The 23623-nt window shown below is 49.8% G+C and overlaps 2 protein-coding genes and 1 long non-coding RNA gene across 18 annotated transcripts in view; 2 read left to right on the top strand and 1 right to left on the bottom strand.

Moving 5' to 3' along the window:
* The window catches only part of LOC125281391 (focal adhesion kinase 1-like), a 353460-nt gene that overhangs the window by 85424 nt on the left and 244413 nt on the right, over window positions 1-23623 (top strand). For 14 of the 15 annotated variants that reach the window (XM_057312771.1, XM_057312783.1, XM_057312782.1 and 11 more), the window contains one exon: window positions 2507-2997. The exons of the other annotated variant lie outside the window; for it this stretch is intronic. The gene's annotated coding sequence lies outside the window, so the exon portion shown is untranslated. Of the gene's footprint in view, window positions 1-2506; window positions 2998-23623 lie in introns of those variants that run through there. 15 annotated transcript variants of the gene reach the window in all.
* Window positions 2986-23623, bottom strand: part of LOC125281409 (ral guanine nucleotide dissociation stimulator-like) — a 123657-nt gene continuing 103019 nt past the window's right edge. For both annotated transcript variants that reach the window (XM_057312747.1, XM_057312748.1), the window contains 11 exons: window positions 11408-11512; window positions 9882-10066; window positions 8360-8565; window positions 7844-8211; window positions 6849-7064; window positions 6377-6480; window positions 5800-5869; window positions 5119-5190; window positions 3940-4658; window positions 3444-3565; window positions 2986-3251 (listed from right to left, as the gene is read on the bottom strand). In XM_057312747.1, coding sequence (XP_057168730.1) covers window positions 4512-4658; window positions 5119-5190; window positions 5800-5869; window positions 6377-6480; window positions 6849-7064; window positions 7844-8211; window positions 8360-8565; window positions 9882-10033 — 1335 coding nt within the window. In that variant the 5' untranslated portion in view covers window positions 10034-10066; window positions 11408-11512 and the 3' untranslated portion in view covers window positions 2986-3251; window positions 3444-3565; window positions 3940-4511. The remainder of the gene's footprint in view (window positions 3252-3443; window positions 3566-3939; window positions 4659-5118; window positions 5191-5799; window positions 5870-6376; window positions 6481-6848; window positions 7065-7843; window positions 8212-8359; window positions 8566-9881; window positions 10067-11407; window positions 11513-23623) is intronic.
* LOC130543823 (uncharacterized) lies at window positions 14161-21625 on the top strand. The gene is made up of 2 exons (XR_008959458.1): window positions 14161-15632; window positions 16155-21625. It is a non-coding gene; the product is annotated as an uncharacterized LOC130543823 (long non-coding RNA).

Raw genomic sequence — 23623 nt, 5'->3', positions numbered from 1 at the left:
ACAAATATTGTTAAAATGTCTATGTTACCCAAAGCAATCTACACATTCAACACAATCCCTATCAAAATACCATCAGCATTTTCCATAGACCCAGAGCAAACAATCCTAAAACTTGTATGGAACCAGAAAAGACCCCAAATAGCAAAAGTAATATTGAAAAAGAAATCCAAAGCTGGAGGCATCATGATTCCAGACTTCAAGCAATATTACAAAGCTGTAATCATCAAGACAGTATGGTACCGGCACAAAAACAGACACATAGATCAATGGAACAGAACAGAGAATCCAGAAGTGGACCCTCGACTCTATGGTCAATTTATCTTCCACAAAGCAGGACTGAATACCCAATGGAAAAAAGACACTCTCTTCAACAAACGGTGTTGGGAAAATTGGACAGCTACATGCAAAAGAATGAAACTTGACCACTCTCTCACACCATACACAAAGATAAACTCCAAATGGATGAAAGACCTCGATGTGAAACAGGAATCCATCAGAATCCTAGAGGAGAGCATAGGCAGCAACCTCTAGGACAGCAACCTTTTTCATGACACATCTCCAAAGGCAAGGGAAACAAAAGAAAAAATGAACTTGTGGGACTTCATCAAGATAAAAAGCTTCTGCACAGCCAAGGAAACAGTCAAAAAAACTAAGAGGCAGCCCACGGAATGGGAGAAGATATTTGCAAATGTCTTAATCAGATAAAGGGCTAATATCCAAAATCTATAAAGAACTTCTCAAATTCAACACCCAAAGAATAAATAATCCAAGCAAGAAATGGGCAGAAGACACGAATAGACATTCTCCAAAGAAAACATACAAATGGACAACAGACACATGAAAAATGTTAAATATCACTTGGGAAATACAAATCAAAATCATAATGAGATACCACCTCATTAACAAGTCAGGAAATGACAGATGTTGGCAAGGATGAGGAGAAAGGGGAACCCTCTTGCCCTGTTGGAGGGAATGGAAACTGGTACCTAATTCTGGGGAAGAATTTGGAGGTTCCTCAAAAAGTTAAAAACAGAACTTCCCTATGACCCAGCAATTGCACTACTAGGTATTTATCCCAAAGATACAAATATAGTGACCCGAAGGGGCACCTGCATCCCAATGTTTATAGCAGCAATGTCCACACCAGCCAAACTATGGAAAGAGCCCAGATGTCCATTGACAGATGAATGGATAAAGAAGATGTGGTATATATGGAATGGAATATATATACGTGGTATGTATAATGGAATACTACTCAGCCATCAAAAAATGAAATCTTGCCATTTGCAATGATGTAGATGGAACTGGAGGGATTACGCTAAGCAAAATATATTAATCAGAGAAAGACAATTATCATATGATCTCATGCATACGTGGAATTAAAGAAACAAAACAGAGGATCATAGGGGAAGAGAGGAAAAATACAACAAGATGAGAGAGAGGGAGACAGGCCATAAGAGGCTCTTAATCATAGGAAACAAACTGAGGGGTGCTGGAGGGGAGGTGGTGGGGGATTGGGTAACCGGGTGCTGGGCATTAAGGAGGGCACGTGATGTAAAGAGCACTGTGTATTATATGAGACTGATGAATCACTGGCCTCTACCTCTGAAACAAATAATACAGTATATGTTAATTAATTGGATTTAAATAAAAAAATAAAGAGCACCCTTGCATAAAAATAAACCAACAAACAGACAGACAGACAGACAGAAAATAGACCAGTGATTACCTGGTGACGGGACGGTTGGGGGAGGGAAGGATTGTAAGGGCATCAGGGAAGTTTTTGAGAATGATGACTATGTTCATTATCATGGGTATATACATGTGTCAAAACTCATCAAATTGGGTTTGTTTAAAAAAGTCTTCCCCTATGGACTCTGGGAAACAAACTGAGGGTTTCAGAGGGGAGGGGGTGGGGGATTGGGCTAGGCCGGTGCTGGGTATTAAGGAGGGCACGTATTGCATGGAGCACTGGGTGTTATAGGCAAACAATGAATCATGGAACACTACATCAAAAACTAATGATGTACTGTATGGGGAATAACAAAACATAATTAAAAAATTAAAAAAAAAATTCCCATTATCCTGGCAAGAGAGAACCCATCCCTGATCCATCAGATACCAGCCAGGGAACAGTAGCTATTGTGCATCTGACCCAGAGCCTGGGGCCTGGAGGGAACTGCTGCTTCAGAAGAACCACATAAGGAGATGCACGAAGGCTGGAAATCCTGGCTCCTAGGTCAGCATAGATGTTCATGGAACCAGGCTCAGGTGTGCCCTTTAAGGCACCCCTCCCATCTTTTCCCAACACACAAAACAAGCAGGAAAGGGAATCCAGAGATCATTGACAAGAATCCCAGAAAGATTCCAAACTTGGTAAACGGCCAACGGGGAGACTGAGGCTGGAAAGTCGTGCCTGCCCTGAGTCCATCTGCAAATTATCTTCCTCTGGCTTTGTCCCCTTCACACGCAGGATTTGATCTCCTTCCGTGTTTTTCCCCACTAGGTGCTGATGCAGTTCCAGAGATTGAACTACAATACGACAAGTTCCAAAACCAAACACAAAACTAAAAAAGCATCTCAATGGAAGAAGCAGGACACAGTCTTCCTGGCCTTAGAGTGGAGAAAGGCAACCCCAGTCCTGGGGCAGGAAGGAGTTCTGGGGCAGAGAAGTCTTAAAGACTCCCACTTTCAGTGGTTGTTGCTATTCCTGGGAAAGTCCCTGCAACCTCTAAATCTCAGGAGTTCTGAGGGGCTGTCTCTGCTCTTTGCCCAAATTCATTGACTGAAATGGACCCGTGCTCTGAGTAAGGGGGATTTTGGGGTGCCCTCCAGTGGCTAGGGAGAAGGGCTGGCACTTCTCCTTCCTCCCACATACAGTAGCTGATGACTCTGGAAGATTTCCTAGGTCAGGAACGAATATGAGAGTCTGTGCAAGTTTTCCATTACTGCAGGAAGTAAAAGACCCAAACCACACACATGGGCTCTAAAACAAAACAAGGGCTTTAATCTCCTAACATGCAAATCTATCACGGTACTATTTAAAACAACTAAATGGTGCCCCTACATAAGGAAATAGATGGGGGGAAGGGGTGTGGAGTAAATGGGCGTAAGGATGCAGCTGCTGAGGAATCCCTGCAGGGCCACTGGACACTTGCACAGCCCTGAGGTTGACTGCGGCCAGTTCTTCTCCTTCTTGAGTGCTGCTGAGCAGCTAGGACCGCGGCTCCAGCTGGCAGGACAGGGTGTAGCTAAGGACAGAGGGACACCTGTGAGTTGCCCAGGAGCTTCCATTCAAGAGTCCCTGCCAGTGTTTGCCCACAGCTGGAGTCAGGCGCCCCAGGAACAAGGCCTGAGGCTGCCCAGGGAAGGAGGATCCCAGGAGTGGCCAGCAGAAAGAGTCCACCCCGAACCTCACCGACCCAGCTCCTGATGGGCCTCACCTCTCAGCCTCGCTGAGCGGCTCCATAGCCTGGAACCAGGCCCAAAAAGGATCGTCGGGCTCTAGGGTATAATTCTCGGCAGCCACCTGGAGCAGCATGATGTCCGTCATGACTTGGTATTCCTGAGCAGAGAGAGAAGCACAGGATGCATAGGGAGCATGGGGGGGCGGGGAGCTGCAGGGTCTGGTGAGGGTTGAGGAGCAGGACCGGGGACCCATCCCAGGTCCTGGCACACATGGCCACCCTCCTGCCTAGAGATTCATCTGGTCTCCACCTGTTCTCAGAGGTGAGTATCAGTAGCCCCTCCTCCGGGAAGTTCTCCTGGATGCCATGCTCTGTCCCCATCTCCTAACAGGATGAGACTTGCACTGCTTTCTTCTCAAGGGATCCCAGGAAATGTGAGGTGGAGGGCATGGAGCCAAGCAATGTTCTTCCCAGGGACATCTCTGAGGCCCACTCCCTACCCTTCCCTGCGGGAAGCGCCACATATGCTCACCTTATTTCTTTTCTGGTGGTTGATCTCATTCCCCTGGAATGCAGACAAAGTCCATCAGAATGAGGCCCCTGGTTCTTAGGAGCACTTGATTCCCATCCCTTCTCATGCTGCACCATGGCCAGGACCCGTGAGGGGGCCGTGCATACACAGATAGTGGGCCTGGGTCTAGGCCAGGCTCTGGGGTCCAGAGAAAGGAGGACATGGGGCAGATGGACTGGCTACAGGTCGGGACCCTGCAGCACCACCCTCTCGGAAGACAGTAGGGGAGGCCGAAGCCTCAGGCAGGAAGGGGCTGCTGCGGCTACGGAGGTGCTTGCTGACGTGGAGGGTCCTGACTTCATTCTCCCCCCACGGGCAAACTCACCGGGGGAGGCTGAGGTCCACTCACACAGACCTCATGCAGCTTTGCCTTCAGGAAGCTCTGCTGCTTCACCAGTCTTCGGCACCGGGAGCCGTGGCCTAACTGCAACCTCACCTCGCTCATCCCTGAGATGGGCAACAGCCCCCAGGCTCACAGGGTAGCCGTGAGGCTGTCATGACGGGAGGTTTGCCGAGTCCTGAGAGCTCAGGGCTCAGTACAGGGGCGCTCTGCTCCCAAACCTCCGGATTCTGGTCCCTCCCCCACAATGCTCAGGCTCACCCACCTCCAGATAGTCCTCCATGGCGGTATCTAACATCACCAGCTCGGTGAGGAAAGTGCCAAGGAAAGGCACGACACCCTGTGTCATGAGGGGGAGGGTTGGGATGAGTCCCTGCTCGCTGGTGTCCACAGGGACCCTCCACTGAAAACGCTCCAGCCTCCTAGCCCACCCCATGGGCTCACGTGGAGCAGCCTAGGACCCTTAGCAGCCTCGCCCCACGGGTTCCCTTTCCCCTCCACCTCCCAGAACATCAGACTCCTCCTCATCACCTTCAGGGCCTGCTTTTCAAAAATGCCAGGGAATGGAGCACTAGGTCGGTCCCTCCCCACCCGCAAAACCCATTCTCTATGGACCTTTCTGGACCCTCCTCCTGGTTCTTTTGAAATAAGAATTGTAGAAGCTGTGGCCCCAGGAGCTGCAGCTGGAGTGGGAAGGCCCCCCCCTTCCTGATCTTTCCTTTTTGGGAGGCTTCCAGCCCTCAGGGAGGAGCCCTCCTCCTCCTCTGACTTTGGAGGCCCTGGGCCTCAGGCACACTCACCTTCTTCTGCATCCTCTTCTGGGCTCCCCGGAGGGCCATCACCAGGGTGGCAAATCTATTGGATGGTCGTTCCTGCAGGGCCAAGGACAAGTTCCTTGAGACCATGATACCCTCAGGCCACTTGCCCCCACCATCTTGGACGTCAGAACCTAGACATCTGACCTAATTCATACTGATCCTGAGGCCCCATTATCCAGAAGCAGGCCGTGAGTGATGCCAGAACAATCTCACTCCAACATTCACTCCATGTGTGAACTTGACCTTGCAGCCTGGCCTCCCCGAGCCTGTTTTCTCATCGGGAAACGTGACAACTCCACCTATCTCCCATGGTCTCCTGAGGACTCAGGGTCCTATTACTCTCATCATTGTTGTGGCCCTCAACCCAGCCCAACCCCATCACTGAGCACAGGTCTGTCCTCTGGGCTCTCCAGGTTTGTAGAGGCCCCCACCTGGACCAGCTGTCGACACAGAGAGAGAGGGTGTCTAGGCTAGGGAGTCTGCTTGGACACCACCTGCTTGCCCCCTCGCCGCCAACGGCATCCTCACCTAGGCTGTCGCCACATTCATGCCAAAGGCTTCCCCTCCCCAAGGAATGCTTCAGACCATTCCCAACTTCATCCACTCAGGACCCTGTTCCCTCCCACCCCTCATCTCTTTCCAGACCTGCACCTTCCAGGCTACCTTGATGAGCAGGTTCCTGCCCTGTGCGGTGTCCTTGCTGCACAGCTTTTGAAAGATCCTCAATGGCTTCCTGAAGAGAGGCGAGGGAGGCACGATCAATGGACGAATAATGTGGCAGGGTTGAGTGCGAGTGCCTTTTCTTTGAGAACCCCAGATTGTCAACCTGCCTGGTTGAGGGTTTCTTCTGGGATCCTCTGAGCACTAAGGTCTTTGTAGGACATGGGAGGGAGCTCTCATGTGGCTCGTCCTGGGCCTCCCTTCCCATATTCATTGAGAAACACTGTTTGGGTCAATTTGGGGTTCAAATGGGCAGAGAGCTTAGTGGCTGTCAAGGAAACACGTGAAGAGATTTAATGCAGCTCAGCCCCGTGTGGGACATTTGGCAAAAGTGATTTCTAAAGCGGGAGGCATGGTGGCCTCTTCACCAGGAAGGCTGAGAGACGCACCCACCAGCCCAGGTCTTGTGGTCGGGGTTTGCCGCCTCCCAGAAGGTCCAAGCTGCCTGAGGGGGAAGAGGATAAGCCTCTGGGAGCTCCCTCGTCCATCCTGGTCCCTCCATGGAGAGAGGCCTACTCACCTGGAAACCTTCCCCCACGTGTTCTCGAGACGGTGAATGGAGACACTCTGCAGAGCCGAGAGGATGGCATGTAAGGAGGAGTAGTTCCTCAGGGTTTGACAGGCCTGGGGAGGGAAGAGAATGGGCTGTCACTTGGGGAGCCAGCACCTTATTGGCTCTCAAGCTTCAGTCCCCCTCAGGGGAAAGCGCTCCTGCTGGAGGAAGCCGCTGTCCAGGGACCTGCCGAAGGGCACACGTGAGGCCCAGAGGAGGAGGAGGATTTTCCCTCACTCCAAGGAAGGAGCCAGGCAGAAACCGAGCATCCTAGCATGGGGCCATGCAAGGCGAGGTCAGCATGTCCCTGGACGGAAGAGCCTAGGGACTGCACAGTCCCTAGGGCAAAGACCAGGGCCTTCCACCCTGAGACCTGATCAAGGGAAGAGCAGTGCCCGAGACTCAGGAGAGCACCTCGGCTGGGCTTCCCGTTGCATACCTTGGCCACCTTGATCCAGTGCTCCACCACCATGGCTCTGTCCCGGGCTGTCATGCTCGGGTTGCCAAGGCAGGTGGTTATGACACACTTGGCCACACCGTTGAACTGGGCGACAGTGGCCCGGACTGTGGGTGCCAGGTGCTCATTGCCAGGCTTGTTGCGCTTGGACCAGACGGAGCCCAGGCACTGATGGGGCAGCAGCTTCTTGAACAGCTCCTAGAGAACAGGCGGACCTTGGTTCACCCAGCCATTTCCCATGCAAGACTCATGTCCTACGTAGGGGTCACAGGTCAGAGCTGGACCTCAGGGAGCTGAGAATCTGGCCTGAGCCTGGTTGGAGACCGTGGATTTCATTCCATTGTTTTTCCCTGAGGGAACCCAGTACACAATGACCCAGGAGCAAACAGAGCAAGGGAAGGAAGGAGGGCATTGGCACCCTGATCATGCTCAGGAACTCCCAGCTCCAGGTGGCACTGCAAGGTGGTCCAACCCAAGGGGGCTTCTTCCCCTCCCCTCCAACTGGTCATCCCCCTGGTCCTTCCCCCCCTTTCAGATGCACATTCTCACACGGGAGATGCAACCACACGTTCTTCCGTCTGCCCTGTCCTCATGGACACATCAGATGCCTAATCAATGCTGAGGGTACTCATCCTCCAAGGCACATGAGTGGGTGACCCATGGACTTGACTGAACACAGGGAGCTGCCCTCCTCCACCCACGGGACCAGGGCCTGCCCATTGGTCTCTCCATTCTGGCTCATTTCTTCTCCCTAGTACCTCCGTATCAGTGCTTATCAGGGTCTCTCGCTACAGTCCGCAGCTGGACAGTGAAAGCTTGGGGCTAAGCGCCTTGATGGGCTGACAGGGTTGGGAAGTGGTGGAGCTGAGATTTGGTCCCAGACCATAGGAGTCCACATCAGGGAAAGGCAGGTGTGGGGCAGGTGAGAGCAGAAGGACGGCCTGCCCCTGGCCCACCCTGAGAGCCCAGCTGCTCACCGCATCCATATACGTGAGCTGCTCTGCCACCAGCCTGGGAGGGAAGTCCAGGAGGTCGGGCTTCTCCTCACCCAGCTGGTTCTTTGGGGTGACACAGCGGTGGCAGGAAGCCTCTGGGGCCGCGGTGGGCTCTGTGGCTGTTGCCTGAGTGAAACTTTCCAGCAAAAAGGGTGGTCCAGCTGACTGCTGCTCAGCACCCGGCACACATGCAGAAGATGGGAGCACGGGTTGCAGTTCTGGAACAGCTGACGGAGGGGAGGCTGGCTCTGACACCGCAGGTGACAGTTGACACAGAGCCGGGGTCGCCTCTAGCTCTATAGGAGGCCCTGTTCCTGGCTCTGCCGCTGGAAGGAGCCCTGGAGCTGGCACTGGGGCAGGAGACACAGAAAGGTTCATCCACATCACTGACTTTCCGGATGCCTTTGCAAAACCAGGACAGACCCCATGGCCTTGAAAGGAATACCCAGCCCATGAACCGCATCCCAGTTAGCCTTCCCAGCTTGCCATCCCCCTTACCCTCCACCTCTGCCTCAGTGAGCGCCAGAAGTTCCCGCTGCATCAGGAGAAGGGGGACATGGTTTGTCAGGTCCCAGGCATGCCACTTCAGAACCATGGCCCCATGCACATAGGCCACCTTGATCTCGACACGGTCACGGCCCAGGGACTGATAGATAGCCTGCAAATTCTGGTCAGGCCAGGTACCCAAGAAGGGAGACAGGGTGCTGGGGAGAGTCATATGTGGAACAGAGTCAGAGGCCTGGCCTTGCATTGCACATGCTACTCCCACAGCACCGTTCTTTCTGTATGGGTCCCAGAGGATGGCCCCAGCCCCCTTCCAACCCCTCTCTAGCTGCCCTCGTAGTGGGAGGCCTGGTCCTCCAGAAAACCTGAATGAGTCTGGTTTTTCCACTTCTCCTCTCCTCTACCTGGCCATGGGCCTGATCTACTCTATCCTCCATGCACACCAGTATCAAGGCTCAGGTTGGAGGCAGATTTGTGAGTGGTCGGCTCAGCACACCCTCGGTTCTTGGCCCCGGTTGGGGTGGCCAGCAGGGAGGGGCAGGCAGAGCAAGTTGGGACTGTCAAAGGGATGGGTGTTTCAGGCACCCACTGAGCCCAGACTGTGCTCTGCCGCCCAGAGGGCCCGGGACCCCCTCCACAGCCTTCTTTGACTCATTTGCTCCTTCACATGAAGCCCCCCAGATGAAGCCCACCCACTGGAAATCAAGAGATCGGTGAGATCCCTGGTTCGGCAAATCCCTCCCCAGCCACCACCCCTGTAGTCCCCCACCCTGCTCTGTGGAGGCAGCCAGCCCTGCTTCTGGACCCAAACCCCTGTCCCAGTTTTACTTGATCATTTCATCTGTCCTATGATCCAGCTCTCGGTGGATCCTTTCAAAGCTAGAGGAGGCTACGAAGATGTCACATCTAACAACCATTGGACATGCGTACTTAGGATGTGCAGAGTGCCTATCTGACCCTCTGACTAGAACTGAGACCCAGACACTGTATCTCCTCTCTCCATTCACATTCCTAGGTGCTTAATATACATTCTTGAACGACTACTTCCCAGCCCGCACTTTCCAAATCCTGAGTGGCCCGTGGGCTGGTCTGCCTGCTCCCAGTGTGCCCCTGAGCTGCTCACACAAAGGACAACTACCAGAACCATCTAGATGGAATCTCAGAAGTCCTTTGCACATAGAGAAACTGCCTGCTTTGCATTTCCTTTCGTCAACCCAGAAGGGCCACCGGCCTGTGAGGGTTGCACTTGAGAGCTTCTTGACCGGAGAGAGAGAACTATTAAGCAAGAAGATGCCCAGCACGTCCAGGAGCCCTTTCTACAGAGCCAAGCACCAGAGTAGCCCGTGCCATGTTTCCTCCCATGATTTCCTACAGTAACTGTATGAGGTTCATCCTCTTAACCACCCCACTTTTCAGAAGAGGAAAGGGAAGGTCAGAGAGGGGTAGTGCCATTCCCGAGATGTACACCCAGTAGATGGGAGGCTCACCCTGTGCTGTGCATGGGGTGGGCACTCACCGATTGAACTGCTGGCCCAGGACCTGTGTGGCTGAAGTGAACATCTCGTACATGCAGAAGATCGTTGAGGTGGTTGAGATGCTCCCATCTGGGAAGGATGGCACCAGGGACTGTACGAAACGCTCCATTGTGCCTTCTCGGAGCCTCAGCATCGTCTGGGCCTCATCCAGGGACAGGGATGATTCCTTTTCCCACCAGGTAGAGAAGGGGGGTGTGGGGGGCAATGGAGTCAGCTTCAACACCACGAACCACCAGGATGATCAGGGTCTGGTGCTCAGACCAGAGAGTCCTATCCCTTCGGGAACTTGTGCAAGAAAAGGGACTTGAGGGCCCACCCAGAAAAAGGCTCTAGGCTTGAAAGTACAATTGCCTTTAGGGGTGAAATGAGAAAGCATTGGTCACTTCAACACATCTTGTTAGCTGAGCCACCACAGCCTTTCTCTCTCTGAATAGGCTTTATTAAGAACTGTATGCCTTTGAGTCATCAGTCAACATCCCTACTACAGACAGGAGAAAGCAGAGGCTTAGCATCTCCAACGCTGCTCGAGATCATAGACATTGGGCCTGAGAACTGTCCAGAGCATGGAATGCATGGCATTTCCCTAGGCTGCTGCGGCCTGGTCTGTTCCTCAGGTGGGGAGAAAGGTTCAGGGGAAATCCACCTTCCTCGGCAGGCCCCATGGGAGCCGGTTGTTTCTAGTGTGGGTTCTGGCCTTGCCGTGATCATCTGTGGGTCCTGAGATTGGACATCAATCTGGACCTGTTCTCACCCCAGACCAGCATTGGATGCTGTTGTGGGCCGAGGCACCTGCTGCTTGTCAAGGGAGATGGAGTAGCTGAGCCTTTGGAGCAAGCAGCTCCTCAAAGATGGCCTGGATTGAACTCTGAAAAGACAGAGTCCACTACCTGGGCCAGGAGGCATCAGAGGCCTTGCACCCAATCCGTGCTTGAAAGGCTGATTCACGGTGGCAGACAACCTCCCATACGGAGGTCCAAAAAGACATATGAGGACACAGCTTGTGACCCGGGGGACATACAATGAGTCGATGTGCTCTGAGAGGTGATACGTTACAGAGGAACATATAGAATGGCTTCATCCCACCGTTCCTTTTATGTTCAATCACCCTGTGTGGGGTGAGGATTCATAAGGCCTTGGACACGTTCTCCAAGGACAGTGGAGCTGGGTTCTACACAGGATGGCTGGGGTGAGTCAAGAAAATACTCAAAACAGTAGCAAAATGCAAAGACACTCATGGCTGTGGGAAAAGTCACACAAAACGGAATGAAACAGAATAACCCACGCCCAAAACTGCAAAAAACATGAACACTATTCTCTACCATTCCCACCTATGGGAAGAGTGTCTTCCTACCTTCTCCCACAGCTGGTGGTGGAGGTGTGGATACTGGGATGACTTTGTGGTTGGGCCTGCGGGGCACTCATATAGAAACACCATGGGAGGGCCCCAGGTTTGTCCCCATATTTGTGTGGGGGCCCTGGGTGTGTGGAACCCTCTTCCCATTCTCACCTCAGAGCGGCACTGATCCTGGGTGGCCTGGTGCACCTGCCACTTGTCTAGGGCGTTGTAGTTGAAGTCCCAGACCAGCTCTTCGATGACCTCCTGGGTGCAGCTCTGAAAATGCAGTGCCCCATAGACATGGGGTCAAGAGACATTAGGGTCCTCCCGGGACATTGCCACAAGGGGTCACCCGCATTAGAAATCCTGCTCTCCAGTTGAGGCAAAGAGGGGCAGCTGAAAAGACATCGAGCAAGGAGGTAGCCGGATGAAACTCTAGAGCTCGTGATTAACATCGAGGTAGTTGAGCTTGGTCCCCAGTGCTCAGCTTCTCATCCTGCCTGCTATGACCTGGGGTGTGAACATGAAAGATGGGCCAGGCTTCCAACACCTGGCAGCTTCCTTCTGCCCAGGAAGGGTGTGTCCCACATCCTCTGTCCCCTTCTCTACACATAGACAACCAGCCCCCCACCCCAACACACACACAGGGACACACATAATGAGGGGCAAGAGGTGTGGGCCTGCTGAGGTGACATCACAGTTGTTGCCTGCTCTCCAGTGGGCTGCCCTGAGCTGCCTCGTGTTACCTGTTGGTGTCTCCTGCCACATGTCCAGAGGGCTCGGAAAAGCGGGCTGAGCCGACGTCTACAATTATTTGAAAGTCTCTCTCTCTGGGCTTGCCTGGGCCCAGAGACCCTGAAGGGAGGAAGGCAGCAAGAGAACATCTTCTTCTCTCGAACGTCTCCACTCAAGTGAGCTGGAGAGCAGGTTGTCTTTTGAATCTGGGTGCCCGGTTACCAGAGTTCTAAGTTCAGTTGGGGCCTATCACAGAGGAAGTGAGGTCACTCTTTCAAGATTCTAATCCCTGGGACCATGTGTTCAGTCAGACCTATCCAGAGCCCCTTCTTGGCAGTTGACTCCTTAGCTTTCTCCCCCATGTCATCTCCTTAACTGGACACAATGAGCCAAAAAGGCCATAGCCACCACTCTCTGGAAATGGAACTAGGGTCTGAAGCTTTAGAAGGCAGAGCTGAATTCAGACCTTACGTTCTGTGTTTCTTTGCGCACTTGTGTGTCCTATGTCATTGTGTCTCTCACGTAGTCCCCACTTTCCCAGCCTGCAGTGTGGGGATCAGGCTAGAATCTACTTCCTTGGCACATCCTCTGGTGTCTGTGGATAAGAGTATTTATTACATGTGTGGGGTGGTCCCCTGTGTATCTGAGGCACAATTTTTAAGATGGAAGAATTACAAGAAGGGGTGGGACTTGGCATGGAGGGTCGCTCATGGAACCCGAAGAGGCCTGGGTTCCAGCCGTGTAATACTGCAACTGTCACTTTCCCTCTTGGCCTCATTTTAAGGTGGGCACCATGATGGTCTGGAAAAGCAAGAAGATGCAGGCATTGTCATCCTCTGTAGTAAAACCATGCAATTGTTTCCCGTTATATGAAGAACGAGACCCCATTACCTCGTTTGGGTCTATGAGGGGAGCGGCTTTCACCATGGCTCCTAGGGATCCTGACCTGTGGTATAGGCATCAGACTGTAACTGCTAAGTGGTCAGTGACTGGCTTTTGACCCACAGGACATATTCAACGTGATGAAGTACCATGCCTAGAGCTTCTCTACATGTCATGCAAAGAGTTTCTCACTCCCTAGTTACTTTCCATCATGTTCCACTACTCACTCCTTCCCTTTCCCTTCTTCTTCTCTCTCTCTGAACCAGAACCAAGCACTGATGTTTTGAGCTGCCATCTACAGAGGCTCACAGGATAGAGAACGGAGGCAGTGCCAAGGCCAAAAGACACACAGGAACTCAGGTTCTGAGTCCAGATGGCATCCCGAGTCACGTGAGCCAACTTATGACAAAATCCTCTTCCAGTATGGCCCTGGTCACAGCCGCAGCCACTGACACACCTTGAGCCTGGGGAACCATGCTAATTTGGGCCCGCATTCTTCACCCACAAATACTGTTAGAAATTAAAGCGATGCACCTGCACATGCAGGGTATCAGGGCAATGCAGTCCCGGGGCAACTCTAGATAAGTAACAGTCTCCCAGGCCTCAGCATCTGTCCCTGCCTTCCTCCCTCCCCTCTGCTCTCCTCCTAGTGTCCCTGCAGCCACCCTGGCTGCCTTTTTCACTCCTCTGGCCAAACTGGCTTCTGTTATTGAGTGTCTGCAGCACAAGTCACTTCTTCCTGAAACGCTGCTCCCTGACGTGTGCAGGTCTAGCTCCCTTTGGTCAATCTGTTCTCAGCAACCTCAGCCTCAGTGAGGCCTTTCATATCTTTCCATGCAATGACTCCCCAGCCTTCCTCCGTAGCACACTTCATTCCTAGTACAGAGCGCTTGCTCTTTTCTTTCACGTGCGTTCTCTTTGGAGCTTTGGTCCATGTGTAGACTGGGAGCTCCTAAAGCAAAGGAGCCCTAGGTAATTTCAGCTCCGCGCATGGGCCCAGCAAGATACCTGGCATAGGGCAGTGCTCAGTGTGTAGTTACTCAATGAATAATTGAGAAGATCTTGGAGCCCACCTCCCCTCTTAAGCACCTACTGCAGAATGCTACTAAAACTTTCAAGCTGTTTCTGGGCAGGGGCGACAACCACAATGGCCTCTGCCTGACTCTTCCTGCTCCAGTTCCTCCAGCAGAACTCACCAGGTACCATGGACAAGGAAGCGCCCTGCACCCAGTTCTCCAGCTCTGGTGGCACAGCCCCACGCAGGCACACCAGCAAAAAAAGCCATGCCTTTTCTCGGGGGTCCTCAACGCAGTCCCTTTGCAGAGTCACAGAGCAAAGGAGCAGGATCTCTATTTTTCCCTTCTCTGTGGAATCTGAGACAAAGAAGAGAAAAGGAGGAAGACTAACTCAGAAAAAGAGATCAGATTGAAGTAACCAGAAGCAGAGGGCAGAGGGGGTGCAGGAATTGAGTGAATGGTGAAAGGTACAAATTCCAGTTTCAGATCAATAAGGAATAGGGATTTACAGTACACCCCAGGACTACAGTTCATTACTGCTCTATGGTGTATTTGAAAGGTGTGAAAAGAGCAAGTTCTGAGAGTTCTCATCACAAAGAAAAACCTCTCTTTCTTTTCTTTTAACTTCATTTTTGTATCTCTAGAGATGATGATGGCGGCGGACTAAATTTATTCTGGCGATCGTTTCACAGTATACGAAAGGAACATCATTACGCCAGGTATCTTAAACATACACAGTTCTGTATGTCAAATGTATCAAAACAACTGGAGCAAAAAAATATTTTAATATTCATAGAGAGCATCAGGAAATTGGACATGGTAAAAAGAATGTCACGTAAACAAAACTGAAAACAGCAGAACCGAAAGCCAGTAGGTTATCCTAGGGGTTAAAAACTTCAAGCCATTGGCATAGAAAGTCGATTCTGAAATTGAAAATCAGTGAATTAAAATTAAAGCAGATGAAATAGAATTTTAAAATGTTGTTCCATTTAACAATTTGTCAAAGAATAGAAAGTCTTAATAAGTGACCTCAGATAGTAACTTTTGAAAAAACTGTTCATGTTTTGGAAAATTCTGATTGTAAGCTTCCAAGTGGGCACAGAATGAGAACATTTTGTTTGATCAAAGTCGCCTCATGGAAAATGGCTGAAGCAAAATGTCTGAGATAGGACCTAAACGAAAGGATATAAATGGCTAGATGAAATTGTCCTGAGTTCGTTTCTCCGTATTTGCAGTTTACATTTATTTTCATGTCGTTAAGTCCATTAAGTTCATGGAGTACATTCTAAGTGTATTCCATGCATTAATATGTTTGAACAACCTCCCTGTAACCCAGCTTCACATCTCATTGTATCTTGTAAAACTCAAACTCTATACCATGAATCAGAAACTTCCGATGACCGCCTACTTCCAGCCCTTGGCAACACCATTCTACTGTCTTTGGCAATTTACTCTAGGTAGGTCCTAAGAGTGAAGTCAAAGTGTGTATTTTCATGAATACTCATCTACTTAGCATAATATCCTCCAGGTTCACCCATGTTGTGGCAAATGTCAATGTCTTCTTCCACTTTGAAGAATGAATGCTATTCCAATATGTGTACATACAACATCTGTTCCTCCCTCGACAGATACTTGGATTGCTTTCATGGTTTAGCTATTACGAATAATGATGCCATGAAAATGTGTGTTCAGATATGTCTTCAAGACCATGCTGTCAATTAATTTGGGTATACACCCCAGAAGTGGAGTTACTGGAACACATAGTAAGTCTAATTTTCATTTTTTTTGAAACTACCATACTGATTTCACAACTATGCTGTTAAACATTCCTACCACACACATGGAATAAGGCTTCCATCTTTTCCACATCTTGGCCAACACTTGCTCTTTTTTTCCCTTCTGATTGCTTTTTTTTTTTTTCTGGAAGAGTCATCTTAAAGGATGTAAAATGGTATCTCATTGCTTTTTATAATTTGCATTTCCCTTAACATTAGTGATGTATCTTTTCAAATTTCTTTTCACGTGCACATCTTTGAGGATATGCCTATTCCCAATTTGCACATTCACGCATTGCATTCATTTTGTTGTCTGTTGTTGAGTTCATGTGATCTCTATTCATTCTGGATATTGAGCCCCTGCCAGATAGACAGTTTGCAAATATGGTCTCCCATCTTGTGGACTGTGTTTTTACTTCATTGCTAATGTCTTTGAAGTCACAAAGATTGTAAGTATTCTGAATGTCCTGTACGTGAATTTATTTTTCTTTTCTATCCTGTGCCTTGCAGGTCATATCCATTAAAGCACGGCCAAATCCTATTTTGTGAAGCTATGAAAATGAATATTATTGGGCTGCACTTCCGAGATGAAAAAGGTTCATTAGTGGAGTAAGAGAGCAGCATGAACTGGAGAAGCACTGGCATGATGATGGGGTCATGACGCTATGTGATCGCAAGAGGATAGGAATATGTATGATGGGCCAGCATGAGCTGTGTACTGGAAATGGGACCTTGTCCATTTTGTGCAGCACCTACGTGGATGATGGGAGCAGTGAGACATATGACTGGACGGATCCCCGAGCTCAGCCCTTCTTCCAAGTTAGACTTTCATTGCACTCTGATCCATTAACGTTTGAAGAGTTTCTTAATCAGATGAGGGACATAGTCTTACATGCTAGAAGGTGATGAACGTGGTGTGTGGGCGACACCTGTCTGCAAGGAACTCCGTATCCCTCCCGTCTTGGTGAGCCACTGTCTGGAGTCCATGGCAAAGAAGGTTGGAGTACTAAATTACACTGGGGTCAAACCAAAGGGGAACAGTATGTCCCTCCTATGCTGAGCTGAAGTCAGGCAAGACCTTTATATGTTTGCTCTGTGTTCCCAGTTCATGCTCCCTAAGTTCTGCAGGTTCCTCTCTGGGAGAGAGGAGATGGACATGTTTGAGGGGGAGCTGGAGAGCTGTATCAGCACCAGGAATGAGACCGAGAGCCGACTCCCAGTCACCGTGCAAGTGAAAAAATGGGATCAATGTCATCAAAGAGAAAACCATCAGCCACCAGTATTCATGCCGCCTGTGAGGAAATCTTGTCGAGAGGCACTTGTAAGTGATGGAGGGTGCACACCTGTAGTAACTCTGTGGCAAGTACAGATGTTACCTGCTTGAGGTGACCCACCTTGAAGAAACAAAGTTTTTGCCACCCTGTCAAGGGTGCTCAGAATGGACTCGAAGGGCAAGAGGCCTGGAACTGAAAGCATGTTTGAAAGTCTCTTTAGGGCTGAAATGAAAAAGGCAGCATGCCCTGAAAACTGCCTCACCTTGAATAGGCTAGCTCCCTTCATTGCTTGTGGGAAGAAAAGAGATCATCCGGTATTTTTCGTATTGAAAACAAGAAAACACAGAACCTTGGATTTCCGTTATTTTTTTATTGAAATTCGATTAGCCGACATACAGTCCATCCTTATTTCAGATGTAGTGTTGAATAACTCATCAGTTGCATATACCACTCAGTGCTCATCACATCACGTGCCCTCCTTTATGCTCCTCACCCAATTGCCCCATCCCCCCACCCAGCTCCCCTCCAGCCACCCTCAGTTGTTCTCTGTGCTTAAGAGCCCCTCATGGTTTTGCTCCGTCTCTGATGGCTTCCCGGTCAGTTTTCTCTCCTTTCCCCTATGATTATAATCAGTTTTCACTCATACGTGGAACGTAAGAAACAGTGTAGAGGATCATAGTGGATTTTCTTTAAAAGGATGTTATTTTCTGTCTTTCCATGTTTGACCGCATTTCACTTTTCTTTAAAAATGACACGTTCAAATGATATGTCCATTGACCCTGGAGGGTTGGGCGTTCTTCACACTTCCTCAATGAGTTAGGACCCTGAACCAGGTGTCAGGAGAACCTCCTCCGTGTTATTGTTCCCCGGGTGCCCTTGTTGGGCTTCAGCTTCCTTATCTGTAATACGATGAGAGATACGAATGCTAAATATTTTCCGAAAGTTGTTCCCGCTACAAACGTTCGATGGCTACCCATAGTCGAATATTGCTTCATCCACGAGACAAAGGTTAGGAATCGTTATTTCAATTACTTCGTGAAGACACACAACCAAGTAGAATGAGAACACCAGAGGAGCATCGCTCCAATAGAACTTGAGTGAAACTCTGCTCCAACTGCCAGTAGCATAGGACGTTACCTTTTACGTGAACACAGAGGTGGGCCCTGGCCTTTCCATAGAAACAGACTGTCCTTTTGTCTTTGGACATTTTCATTTACCTTTCATGTGGATTGACGTTCAACCCGATGAGACCTCATGAGGAAACTCTGCATATTCTAAGCTTAGATCTCATAGGACCGATTTTTCTTAAGTTTTGAAACGACACTATAATTGACAGACAGTGTTATATTCCTTTCAGGTGAACAGCAGGGACTCAATAGTTCTGTACATTACACAGTGCTCAGCACCATAAGTGTACTCTTAATCCCCATGACCTATTTCACCCATCCCCCCACCTGGCCATCCCCAGTCTGTGCTCTACATTTGAGACTGGTTTTTTGTTTGTTTTCTCTTTGTTCTTTCTTTTTGTCTCTTAAGTGCCACACAGGAGTCAAACCCATGTTAACATAACACACATCGACTTTAAAGCTTACCTCCGTTTCATGGTCTGGATGAAATGTGCTGACTATACCACCACGTTGACTCCACAGTGGCTCCCAGGGATCCCCACCCATGCTATATACCTCCCTGTCTATCCACTGCCTGGTTGCTAATAGGTTTCTGACCAAGAGAATATGACAAAACATTGTCACTTTCCTGTTACTCTCTTCTGTTCCCTTCCTTTCTTTCCTGTATCCCTGCACTGGGGAAGCAAGCACTGGTGTTTAGAACTGCCCTACATAAAGGCCCACAGAGGAAGGAACCTAGGGAGTGCCCAGGCTAATAGGCAGAAAAGAACTCAAATTCAGGATTTCGCTTAAACCCACTTTGTTGAGTCTGAGCTAAATCCTGACATTAGTCACATCAGTGACTTGGGAGCAAATCTTACCACAGTTGGGCCTCGGGTGAGGCGCAGATTGCATCACACAGAGACCTGGGGGCAGAAACACCCAGTCTCAACTGTGCGGAGATTCCAGGCCCCCCCGAATTGGGAGCTAGGAAATATCACGCTTCAGAAGTGCTAAGCTTTCTAGTAGTGTTCTCAGAGACAAACAGATAGCTAACTCAGTCGACCAGGCTTCGGCACCTGGCCCTCCCATCCACTGCCATCTCTTGTTCTCACCTCCCAGCCTCCACCAGCCACTCTGGCCACTTTCCGAATCTTCTCTGGTCAAACTAGTTTCTGTCTGAGAGATTTGGCCCCAGCGGTGCCCTCTCCCTGACACACTGTTCCCAGAGGTGTGCAGCTCTTGCTCCCTCTTGTCAATCTGCTACCAGCAGATGTCACCATGTGGAGGCCTTCCAGACCCTCCTCTCCTGTGACTCCCTAGCCCTCCCTACTACACTGTGCTGGTAACTGGAGTATAATATCTGCTCTGTTCTTTCACACATCTTGCTTTCAAGCTGTTCTCCATCAGAACAGCAGAAACAACTTGGCCATTTGCAGACTGCACTGGGGCCCACCAACTCACCTGGCACATGCTGAGCGCTCAGAGCATAGTTGCTGAAAGAAGAAATGGGAAGGTCTTGGGGCCCTGCCTTCCATCCTTGTCACCATGTCCATTCCTGAGCCTGTTATGCTAGCACTGGGATGGGCAATGTGAGAGGCTAGAATGGATATCAAGTGGCCAAGATGTACTCGGCTGCTTAGTGCCTTTTCCAGGTTGAATGCGCTTGGGCGGATGTCAATGTGTGATGCAAAGATCATCATACCTGGTGCCCACTCCCATGGGTCCACCTACATGTCTGTTCCCCAGGACTAATTGTCATAAATCTTCTTCCTCCCAGTCCCTGACCAACGAGCCAAATCATCTACCACTGCCATGAGCCAATGTATATTCTTTCCTCAGGCTGCTTTTCTTTCCATACCACCTGAAAGAATTGAAAGAATTTTGAAATGCTCGAAAGAATTTCCCGTCGCTGCATTCTATCAAGACTACCCTGAACGGGCCTGTAGTATATCTGCAGCCACTTTCCATCCTGCAGCCACATCCAAGCCCATTCAGCCATGAACCAACCTCAGTCTTTTCCCTCCTCTGTCGCCTGGAGCAATATTGGGTCTTCTGCCCGTCCTCTCTGAAGCTCCTCTGGCCCGTTCATGGGGACTTGCGAGGGAGCCCGTGCACCACACACAGAGTGGCCCCTAGCACCTGCCTCTGCCCACGTGCCAGGGCTGACTCAGGAGCTCAGGCTCCCACCTTACCCCCTTTCAGCCTCGGCCATCCCTCTTGGAAGGACTTTGTGCTCTGCACACATCGCAGAGATACAGGAGGGCACAGGAAAGAAAACCCACTGACCTAAAGAAGCTCCTAAACTATTGACCTCCTTCCATCCTGCCTCCATATGCCCTGGAAGAGAAGAAGAGGAGAGGCCTGCAGGTGTGGACAAAGCCCTGCCCTGGCTGTTTATCTTCCCGGCAATAAAAAGGCCTCCTCGTTGCGGCCAAACTGTTGCTGAAAATTCTGTTTTCAGTGGTGAAACAGATAACTTTGGTCAAATGGCCTGCTGGCACCGTTTGTCAGGGTGGTCCGTGGACAAGTGGCCTCAGCATCCGCAGAGGACGTGTTGGAAATGCAGAGTCTCAGGTCCCTCCCAGTGTTACTGAATCAGAATCTGTATTTTCACGAGATCCCCAGGGGATCCAGGCCTAAGACGATGTCTCAAAAAACCACTGTTGAATGTTCCCCAAAGAGAAAGCTAATCGGCACCTTGATATACCAAATGGGGAAGGCATGGTTGTTTCCTGGGCCTTTTTGGCAGTTTCTAGCATTCTAGAATTCCATAAAGGGTTGATTCCCCAGTGGACATGGTGGGAGTTGTTGTGCAGGAAAGGAAAGAACACCATACCTGCTGGGAAATGGAGCAAGGACGGAAGCTATGCATGGGCCCAACAGCAAGAGCTCCAACGCGCCAAGGCTGATCCCCTGCTCTAGAGCTCTCTGCTGTTCTTATGCTAGATCCCTTTGTGTCAGGTGATGGGATGGGAGATTGTTCTTGCTTTTGGAGCTGGCCTGTATTGCTGTAACCGGTCCTCTAAGATTCACTTTTGTTGTATCCCAAAGTTTTGGGACGCTTGTCTTGTCATTGTTCTTGGATTCCATGTAATTTTTTTTCCTATTTTGAATTCCTGGTTGACCCACTCATTTCTCGGGAGCGTGTTCTTTCACCTCCTTGTGTTCATGGTCTTTCCAGGTTTTTCTCTTGTGGTTGATTTCTAGTCCATACCATTGTGGTCAGAAAAGATGTATGCCATGACTTCCATCTTTTTGAATTAGTAGAGACTTGTTCGGTAGCCTAATATGTGATCTGCTCTGGAGGACGTTCCATGTGCAATCGAAAGGAATGAGTATGTGCTGTTGGAGGATGGAATGTTCTGCATGCGTCTGTTAAAACCAGTGCATCACCCAAAGCCACTGTTTCCTTGTTGATTTTCAGTTTGGATCATGTGTCCATTAATAGAAGGGGGGTGTTAGATCCCCTACTGTATTGTATTACAGTCAATTAGTTGCCTGCTTTTTGTTATTAACTGTTTTATGTATTTGGGTCCTCCTATGCTGGGTGTCTAAAAATTTAAAATTGTTCTATCTTCTTGTTGCATTGTCTCCATGATTGGGACACAGTGTCCTTCTTTGTGACTCACTACTCTTTTTTTTTTTATACTCTGTTTTGTCTGATAGAAGTATTCGTACCCCTGCTTTGTTTTGGCAACCAGTTGCATGCGAGATGCTTCTCATCTGCTCACTTTCAATGCGCAGGGGACCCAGTAGGTCTGGGGGCTCAGGCTGAGTACCTAATTTCGGACAAGTCAGTGTAAGTGTGCAAACTGAGACTGAGTGTGTAAACTGTTGAATATTAGTGACAATGGAATATTACTCAGCCATCAAAAAGAACGATTTCTCAACATTTGCTGCAACATAGACGGGACTGGAGGAGATAATGCTAAGTCAAGTCAAACAAAGAAGGAAAATTATCATATGGTTTCACTCATTTATGGAACATAAGAAGTAGGAAGATCAGTAGGAGAAGAAAGGGAAGAAGAAAGGGGGGGTAAACAGAAGGGGGAATGAACCACAAGAGACTATGGACACTGGGAAACAAACTGAGGGCTTCAGAGAGGAGGGGAGTGGGGGATTGGGATAGGCTGGTGTTGGGTATTAAGGAGGGCACATATTGCATGGTGCACTGGGTGTTAGACGCAAGTAATGAGTCATGGAACTTTACATCAAAAACTAGGGAAGTACTGTATGCTGACTAACATAATAAAAAAATTATTATAAAAAATATAGAGATGATGGACTTCAGAAAACATGGACCTAAAAGTCATGACGGACAGCAAGGAGAGTGTGGGGTTTCTCTGGTCAAGGATATGGCCCATTATCCTGGCAAGAAAGAGCCCGTCCCTGATCCATCAGATGCCAGCCAGGGAACAGTAGCTATTGTGTATCTGACCCAGAGCCTGGGGCCTGGAGGGAACTGCTGCTTCAGAAGAACCGCATAAGGAGATGCACGAAGGCTGGAAATCCTGGCTCCTAGGTCAGCATAGATGTTCATGGAACCAGGCTCAGGTGTGCCCTTTAAAGTACCCCTCCCATCTTTTCCCAACACACAAAACAAGCAGGAAAGGGAATCCAGAGATCATTGACAAGAATCCCAGAAAGATTCCAAACTTGGTAAACGGCCAACGGGGAGACTGAGGCTGGAAAGTCGTGCCTGCCCTGAGTCCATCTGCAAATTATCTTCCTCTGGCTTTGTCCCCTTCACACGCAGGATTTGATCTCCTTCCGTGTTTTTCCCCACTAGGTGCTGATGCAGTTCCAGAGATTGAACTACAATACGACAAGTTCCAAATACGGGGGCAAAACCAAACCAAACACAAAACCAATAAAGCATCTCAACGGAAAAGCAGGACACAGTCTTCCTGGCCTTAGAGCGGAGAAAGGCAACCCCAGTCCTGGGGCAGGAAGGAGCTCTGGGGCGTACAAGTCTTAAAGACTCCCACTTTCAGTGGTTGTTGCTATTCCTGGGAAAGTCCCTGCAACCTCCAAATCTCAGGAGTTCTGAGGGGCTGTCTCTGCTGTTTGCCCAAATTCATTGACTGAAATGGACCCGTGCTCTGAGTAAGGGGGATTTTGGGGTGCCCTCCAGTGGCTAGGGAGAAGGGCTGGCACTTCTCCTTCCTCCCACATACAGTAGCTGATGACTCTGGGAGATTTCCTAGGTCAGGAACGAATATGAGAGTCTGTGCAAGTTTTCCATTACTGCAGGAAGTAAAAGACCCAAACCACACACCGGGCTCTAAAACAAAACAAGGGCTTTAATCTCCTAACATGCAAATCTATCACGGTACTATTTAAAACAACTAAATGGTGCCCCCTACATAAGGAAATAGATGGGGGGAAGGGGTGTGGAGTAAATGGGCGCAAGGATGCAGCTGCTGAGGAATCCCTGCAGGGCCACTGGACACTTGCTCAGCCCTGAGGTTGACTGCGGCCAGTTCTTCTCCTTCTTGAGTGCTGCTGACCAGCTAGGACTGGGGCTCCAGCTGGCAGGACAGGGTGTAGCTAAGGACAGAGGGACACCTGTGAGTTGCCCAGGAGCTTCCATTCA

This window comes from Ursus arctos, unplaced genomic scaffold, assembly GCF_023065955.2.
Source record: "Ursus arctos isolate Adak ecotype North America unplaced genomic scaffold, UrsArc2.0 scaffold_16, whole genome shotgun sequence".
NCBI classification, from domain to species: Eukaryota; Metazoa; Chordata; class Mammalia; order Carnivora; family Ursidae; genus Ursus; species Ursus arctos.
The sequence above is the reverse complement of the archived record's forward strand: the minus strand, read 5'-3'. Positions and strand labels throughout refer to the sequence as shown.